Below are 8,967 nucleotides of genomic sequence, written 5' to 3' on the forward strand. Positions count from 1 at the left end.
TTTTTTTTTTTTCAGTTTGGGTAAATTTTTCAATTGACACGGTTTGGTCTATTTAATATGTGCTCAACCCGATTGGAGAAGATTTTTGTATCAAAACAAATTTTTTGTCAGTCCGGGTCAAATTTGATCAGGTGGTATAATCAAAATTTGCTGAAAATAGTCAATTTAAATTATGCGCCCAAACCGAAATGAAAAAAGTGTGTGTAAGAAAATTAGTTTTTTTTCCGATCCGGGTCAAATTTGATCACATACCATAATCAATATTTTTGTTAGTCCGTGTCAAATTTGAGCAGATGATATTTTTGATTTTGTAAAAAATTTATGTTTAAAACTTTTTTGCTTTGTATACTTTTTGCTACTACAGTGCGTTTGGAATTTTAGTTTTAGAAAAATATGTTTCCACACATTTTAATAAAAACCGTATTATTATTGTTTTTCTTGTATAAAGCAAATATCCATACACATACATACACATACATGTACATATGTAATAAAATAATCAAATTTTTTTAAGTCTAACATATAATTAAACAAAATGTCAAAATATTGCATATTCATTACATACTTATTCACAACGATTCACAGTTATAATAATTTATACGAGTATATGCAAAATTGTCTGCTTAACTTGCCTGCGCCTCGGCCACAAATTTCACTAATTTATTTACTTAACGTACATACATATAATATATAATTTTATTATTCACTACTTTTCGGTCACAAGTCACCAACGCTGCTTATAATATTATACAATAATTGAACTTAATTTATATTACAACAATGCGTTCAAATTAAACTAAGTGCGTATGACCGCCGGCGGCAGCGGCAGCGTTAACGCCGCGGACGCTGACGTTGGCGGCGGTCCCATCTGYAGCGCCATAAAACTGTTAGCGCCCGCATTGCCGCTGTCCGTCACATTATTGGCGCCGCGTACGCTGGCGTCATAGCGCCGATACTGTCGCTGACGCAGACGCTTCAGCTTGCGTCTTGCCATGTAAAGGTTTTGATTGAACTCGCGAAACTGATGCGCCGCACGCACTACATTGCCGATGGCGCTGTTGTTGCTGCCGCAGTTGGCATTGCGCTCCGCAGACATCGYTTCGTTGTGCTGGTGCTGCTGCTGCTGGTGCTGCTGCTGGTGCTGCTGATACTGGTGATGGCCACCTAAACCAATACCGCCATTCATAGCCTCTTCCACATCGTATGTGTCGTTCGGCGGGAAAAACATGGGGTTGGCGGCCCAATCCCGCCAGAAATTTCAATCTTGCATACCGCCATTTTGCTGGCCGCCACCGCCGACGGCAGCGCTCATGGGCGGTGGTGGTGGTGGTTGTGGCGCACCTATCGCGCCGGCATTTGCGAGTATGTCATTGGCGCTGCGTCGTTCGTTTTCGTTGCGATTGAGCGCGAGCGGTTGTACGCCGGCGGCTAATGCTGCTGCATTGGCAGCAAAGTCATCATCACCCAGCGAAGATGATTGTTTGGAACGATCTGATTTGCAGTCCTCATCCATGCCGAGATGATGTAGTGCCGTCATGCCAGCGCCGTGTGGCTGATGACGATCCGTGGGTGGGAGTAGATTGAGCATGCTTAGTGGCAGGCCAGGAAAGCCGCCGGGGAAGTCGGGATAGAAAGCGCCGGGAAACGGACCGAAGAGCGAATTGGGTCCGCCAATTAAATCGGGTTCGGAACTGGCGCTGCGCGGCCCGCTTGGTCCATTACCGCCGGGCACCATACCCGGYAGCGGTATGCCCAAGTCGAGTTCGTTATTATTTTTCGTTGAGTTGTCTGAGTTACGATGTGCTGATTTATCTTTGCCTTCTTTATTTTTACCGCCACCCGAACCGCCGCCGAGACCCAGTTGCAGCAGCTCAAGTGGTGGACCGCTGATACAGTCYTTGCGCAGCTGTTCCAGTTTCAAGCTCTTACCATACTTGCCGCGCACATACATCAGCAGCGAGTTGTAGGGTATGCCGAAAATKCGCGACGCCTGTGAGGTGGTCATTTTCTTGTTCCAGACATGCTGCAGTGCTTCGGTGAGCTCAGAATTTGTCCACGAACGYGGCGGTCCGCCACGTGGTGCGGAATGTTGTCCCTTTGGGCGTGGTACTGCAAAAGAAAGARRTAWTATTAGYACTAGTATTGAGTTTATAGAAATARTTGCAAKCGATGAGCTTTAATCATAGCAAGCTATGCAATACAAAATTTATCCCAGCACAATCGAACACACACTCAGTGAATTTCTAYATTTATGCAAAAGTTTTCTACCAACACGTGCTCCACCTGCCCACCAGCATGCCGCACACAAAGAGGTTATCACCTGCCACAATCGGATAATGTTTTAATTTTGTCCTCTCKCCAATAAAACTAAACGTACACACACCTCATCTCGGCACCTAAAGTTATGCCTGCATATATTTATACCCGCCATTTAGTGATGTGTGTCACTTCGCATGCCAATGGCATTGTGTTGTCATTGTCTTTCACATACTCCCAGCACTCAGCCACGCCCTGCTGCGCTTGAGCCCGCACTGAGGTGTGCGCATTGTTTCTTCAACTCAGCGCCTCTAGACTCAGCTCGACGTGAGCGGTATCAAGCTGCGCGCGGATCGGCTTCCTACATATGCAAATTATAACATTTGCATGGGGTATGTATATTATCGTATGCGCCTTAAAGGCTCCTGCATATCAGTTGCAATAATCTCCAACACAGGTTGAGGGAGTGTGTGAGACTGCTATGCTGTGCTGATATAAAGAGATTTGGAGATACTTGTGTGCCATTGTGATATGGCGAAGCTTTATAAWGATAAATATTAAGGATTGATTTTAAGCGCCTGACGTGGGAGTGAAGTATGGTGCGCAGTTGAGTATAAATACCTGAATATAGGTATATACATACTTGTATAAGTAGTCATCTATGCTCAACTTAAATCTCTTAAGTTTTGTTTTATCATATTCTGCACCAAAAAACCCTACTTTTAGGTTTCCTTCAAGAATGTCAAAAACCTCGATTTCTAGTTTTTAGTATGGTCTAACTGGGGGGAGGCGAGGATGCGCTATTTGAATTCATTATAAAAGAACCTTTATAAACTTGTTGTCTCATCCCATCGTTGACCCTCAAACCAATTTATGCACTCTATGAAACCACTTATATCCGTTAAGCTTTTTGTAGACACCCATTCAAGTTTTATTGTCTCATGTGCTTCAAGTTTCTGTGCCTAGTTTGTTTTTGAGCTGGGCTTACACTTTATGTTTTTTCTGGATTGAAACTGCAGCAAATATTGTTATAGGGTAGAACCATTTTTAGCGCATGTTTCCGTAAAGATCAGTGCCCCTTTATACGTATAGTAGCTGTAAGCCTGTAAATCTATTCTTGGACCTATCTAACAAGTTCTTAGCTCTAGTCTTAACGTCCTTGGGCCGTATATCGTTATCTTGTAGTTGTTTATTGAGAACTCTTTGTTCAAATTGAGTATGAATTTCTCTTATTATCCTATGTAGCGGGCATGGTATTAACTTTGTCTGTAAAGAGACTGCTACCTTGGCCAACTCAACTGCTTTGTGGTTGCCGAAAATGTTTGTGACCGAAACGCAAAATATGGATAAGTGAAATAAGTTGGCGCGCCAGTGAGCTTAAAGCCTTCCTTGTTCACTACATTGGAATTAAACTGTGGTGTCGGCAAGGCCAGCAATGCCGCCAAGCTATCCATATATTTGGTTGGCCTTTTCTTTACCTAATACTTTCGTTTCCGAGATGCTGGCTGAGTCGAATGGGGAGGGATATTTCGAGATCATTGAAGTACTATATACACCCACCCTAAGACCCAAGATCCTTTTGGACTTGCCGATATAGATAGAAGTTGTATTATCTTATCCCTAATAAACCTCCTATGTAAGTCGGTTATGACCTAATAGCTCTGGAAACCTCTACACAGGTGCACTCTATATTCCACTTAATTCCCAATATTATAGATTTTTCTTTAACTCTGGCCACCAAACCACTGCTCTATATGTCAGAATTGGTCTAATGACGGTYGCCTACAGCCACATGACTATATTTACTTTTAGTGACGAATTCCTATAACTAGGGTTTACATCTAGTCTGTTCTTCACGACTCATAGGTGTAACCTTGCTTGGCCTCATAATCTCACTGATTACGTMAGGAAGTAACCCTGATACCATCACACTATGTCCGCAGCAAACAGGTATGCCACTTCTTTCATTCATTCTCCATTAAGTCGAAGTAGTATTGAGTTCATGGAGCGCCACCATCTGTGGAAAGACACTTCCTTGAGCTGAGCCATTTGATGCTATAAGCAATACGTATGTATATGTTCGGCGAATATCGCAGTCGATGGGACGATGAGCTATACGAGATATATGTATTACAATATTGACATTGTTCAGCGAGTTAGGAGACAGCGGCTACGTTCGAATGGATGAGAACACTCTAACTCTTACGGTATTTGACGCAGTGCCCGCCGGTGGAGCAGAGGAAGGGGAAGGCTGCCACTCCGTTGGACAGATCAGATGCAGAAGGATATGACTACACTTAGCATCTTCAATTGGCGCCAAGATGTTAAGAACGGCAGCCATTGTGATCTAGTGACTTTTCAATTAGATGTAACACTTAGTGTAGGACACTTTCTCGACACTTGATCGAACCGATAGGATAACCGCTAAGATTGAACTTATTTATATYACGAATCCATTAGCTTTGACTAGAATCTTTAGCATGAAAGAGGTGAGGTGTTTAAGCCTCTTGGATTGGATTGAATAGTAATTTTGCTAAATCTAAATAAGATGAGAATACGACGAGAGAAAAAGTAAGACTGTGATCTACTTTCAAAACTTTTTTTTTCTCAAATTCATGTCAAACTTTTGACATTTCCCACCATTCGTAAATAGAAATATCATTAACCATGTTTGGGTAGATGAACTGATCAACATATTTGGTTAAGTATTAATGTTGGCTAAGCGCCACTTGAACATGACATTTGTTGTAATTGGTTGCACTTATGGAAAACTGTGACAGCTCAGAGCACGCGTCAGAAATACGATTATGACATTAGCTTGATTTTTAATAAGCGCAGGCGCCAAACTAATGCACGAAGTCATCAGCGATAAGATCAATTGTCAAAACAGAAATCATAAAATGATAAAACAAATTAATGCGGCGTTTGTGTACTGGAAAGCACTCAGAAGAATTACAAAAAAAAAAAAAAAAAATGTGTATGTTGAAGAGCACTGACGCCATATATGGTATGGCAGCAACAACAAAAACACACCAAAGTATGTGTTGCTGCACTTCTTTTACATATTTAATAATTTTCTCATTTTTAAGGCTGTCACACACGTTGGCATGTCTCTGCCGTCATTGCGCATGCGCACATTTAATTTCTTGATTTCGTTGCAGTTATTTGCGAAAAAAACTGAAATTATCAAGTAATTGCTGTTGATAAATCGTGATCAGAACTCAAGCATTGTTGAGGTATTGTTTGCAATATAAAAAAATTAAAAAAAAAAATAAAATAACATTCAAGGTATACAAAAAAACAATTTGTCTATCGTTTCTTTAAATAAATTTTTTTATTATATTTTTTTTTGGATTTTTTTAAAATATTTTTTAAGTTTTTTTTAAATTTTTTTGAAGTATTTCACTTCATTTTCTTTTATTAACCTTATTTTTTCTTCAACAAAAAAAAATATTTATTTCCATTTTTCTACATATTTGCAACAATTGCTCTGCCGTTTATCGCATGTGCAGGATCTATGGTTTCATTTTCGTAAGCAACGTCGGCTCTACTACAATAATGCTACAACAATAAGCTTGCCTGCATATCGCATAAATATGCTAAATATTGAAAATAAAATAAAAATTAAACAAAAAAGTAAGTAAATGGCGAAAAAATGCGAAAAACTGACRCAATAAATGAATAAAAGAAAACAAAAATAAAATCAAATTGCAAGAGAAAAGCCAAAAGTCTTGCCGCCGCCGCCGCCATAAGCCACGATATTTGCAGAGTGATAAGAATCTCTGACGATTTCGACGAGTCGAGCAGCCGCCAACATCATCAGCCGCATCAACAGTTGAGTCATGACTCGCTACATACATACATACATATGCAATACTAACTTTCATTACTAGATAAACGTACTTATRTGCTTGAAGAAGTAGTTACTCATGATAGCAGCTGTTGCAGCATAATGTTATAATATTATACATATATGTTGATATTAGGGTGGGTCACAAAAATCTGAAAAATTGTATGATAGATTCCTGAAAATAATTTTCTCTTAATGTATGTTTTGACTCCAGAAAACCGTACACATTAAGCGTCCCAGAGCGGAACATTCCAAAATCCTCTCGCACTTCGACTGCATCCCTGATACCTAGGATATTGCGCMATAGAACCTATACCATCTTKACTTCGTACATACCCTCGAGGGATGCATGAGTGGGGCCGAGTCACTGGAGAAGACGTGCCGTGTGATGGGTCGAATCTCAAGCGGCACGGCAGGTTGAASGGGCAGTCTTTTGTCGGAAGCTCTCAATCAGCGCATGTTTAATGTTTCTTGTCTGCGTACCTACCTTTGTGGGGCATAAGAGTAGGTCGGTGTCACTGGAGRAGCGGCGCAGTGTGCTTTTTGACGGATGGCTCCCAACCAASAGTTGTTTCAGATTGTCARACCACTGTAGTGTCTTTCAAGCAGTAGTGGCAGCCATCTAGGCAGCAGTTCTTGTACTTCTACGAACTGAAACTTTTTTAAGGATGATACTACTCCGATAGTGGATATATCGTCGGAGATTTTAAAGCCGATCAGCTTGCAAGAAATGGAACTCTTACCTTAAAACTATTAATATGGCATCGAGCAGGTGTTTTTCTGACTACGTGTAAATGGGCGCTGGATCTATAGTCCCGCGTGTGCTCAGTAAGCCCACAAGCCTTATSGCACAGAGTGGATCATAAAAGATTCATTGAACTGCTACCTCTTAGCAAGGTTATCATAGTCGCGGTGGTCGTAACTGGATAATCGTCCATTGGCACACGCGCGGTGAAGACAAAGATTAAATGGAAACGTCGAGATACTTGGTCCTTCACTACCAGCTTTCAAAAGTTAAAGGTTGAAACATCTTGGATGCCACACTTTCTAAGAACTCGTATGGAATAGCTATATCTCAATAAATTTGTGAGTGATTCTATGCATCTTGTTGATATGTAAAGGCTATAAGTATGAATAAATACTTAGAAGGACTGACCAACGACCAAGTGGGATTATTGGTGACCTCACGGGAAGTCAGCTTTTTTTTTGATTCACCTAACCTAACTTAACTCATGAGCTCTTAATATTAAATGGTAGGTCTTTGGATTTTATTTTTTTTTCATATTATTTGAAAGAAATATTCGTATCTTGGTATTAATACTATTTGAAAAAAAAAAAATGTCTTCTCTCTTATAAATGAATAAAATTGAATTTTGTACAAAAGTGCTCTCTCATTCATTCTTTACATAAATATCATCTTTCAAAAGTTACTGAAAGCTTAAGTTTTATATATCAAGACATATGTACATATTTCTATTAAAAAATTTTTTTTTTAATAGTCGCTAAAAAAGTATTATTTTTTTATTGACCCCCCTAATATATTGGTACATATGACTCTGGGCATGACTTTGCTTCGAAGTCGGTACAAAAAGCATAGTTTTGTGTCTCAATAGTTTTTGCTCATTGATTAGCCATAGACAAGTATATATGTACATTAAGGTGGGTAAAAAAAAAATATTGTTTATAAGATACCACATTGTAGATAAGCAAGTTTCCGCTTCATAAGTACTTTTTTCGTTGACTTATATAATTCATAAAAAAATCCGCCTTATTCAGAGTACCAAGCGCAAAAAAAATATCTGTTTTGACCCACCCTAATATATGAATGCACATACATAGCATACAAACATATGAACTTACACATATTTATTTATGTTGTTGCAAGTATGCTTGACCGATTTGCGCACAACTTAAACGTGATYCGCGATTTGTAATGTAAGTCAGAGCAAATAACTTTTCAAATCGCGAARTTCTGCAATCGATTTCGGCAAAAACAATTGGATTTGGTCGAATGACCAGCCAAAGCAAATTAGAAACAAATATAATAGTAAAGCATATTTATAAGTATATGTGTATATATAAAGTATATTTATGTATAAACATATATATATAATTTGTGCTGCCAGACTTGCATACTTTATTGTATTATAATGTTTGTATAGGCAATGTTTACTATACATACATAAGCACGTTTGTATGTCGATATAAAATATCGATTCTACTTTCTTTATTATGTGTTACCTTTTCACTCGCAGTTATGCGAAAATAARTAAGCGCATGTACATATGTATGAGTATATATGTTAGTTGTTTTAATATTTGTTATCTGAAATCGGTGTCCTATTCCCATTCTCTGAATGCTGTCTTCCTTTGTTACGATTTTCTATTACGTATTTATCTATGTATGACGTAAGTATGTATATCTGCATGTCTGTGTTGTTTAGTATAACTGCGAAATTTGGAGATCTGCGACGGCGTTGACCTTAATATTATATTTATTTTGGCTCTAATTTGTTAGACAAAGCAATATATGCATAAAGTAAGTATGGATGTGTATAGTATATATTATATTTACTCGTATTCTAAACATATTCTTTCTAGGCGGATTACCAGTAATATGAAATAATTTTAGCACTCAAAACACTGACTTGTTTCCAASTCTCCGACCATTAGTTCAGAATGAAACAAATCTGCCTTTAGACTTGAATTTTCTTCTTCTTCTCAATTGACGTAGACACCGCTTACGCGATTATAGCCGAGTTAACAACAGCGGACATCATGACCTAGCCAGCGTAGCCGCTGTCTTTTAATTCGCTGAACTATGTCAATGTCGTCATATATCTCGTACAGCTCATCGTTCCA

General features: G+C 38.9%; 1 protein-coding gene across 4 annotated transcripts in view; it reads right to left on the minus strand.

Annotated features, from left to right (window-relative positions):
- Positions 1-1,243: 1,243 nt before the first annotated feature.
- The window catches only part of LOC108970888 (protein jim lovell), a 45,184-nt gene continuing 37,460 nt past the window's right edge, over positions 1,244-8,967 (minus strand). For 2 of the 4 annotated variants that reach the window (XM_018936585.1, XM_018936584.1), the window contains one exon: positions 1,244-2,109. In XM_018936585.1, coding sequence (XP_018792130.1) covers positions 1,259-2,109 — 851 coding nt within the window. In that variant the 3' untranslated portion in view covers positions 1,244-1,258. The remainder of the gene's footprint in view (positions 2,110-8,967) is intronic. The other 2 variants (XM_018936583.1, XM_018936582.1) reach the window with 1 other exon arrangement.

This window comes from Bactrocera latifrons, unplaced genomic scaffold, assembly GCF_001853355.1.
Source record: "Bactrocera latifrons isolate USDA-ARS-PBARC rearing strain unplaced genomic scaffold, ASM185335v1 scaffold_313, whole genome shotgun sequence".
NCBI classification, from domain to species: Eukaryota; Metazoa; Arthropoda; class Insecta; order Diptera; family Tephritidae; genus Bactrocera; species Bactrocera latifrons.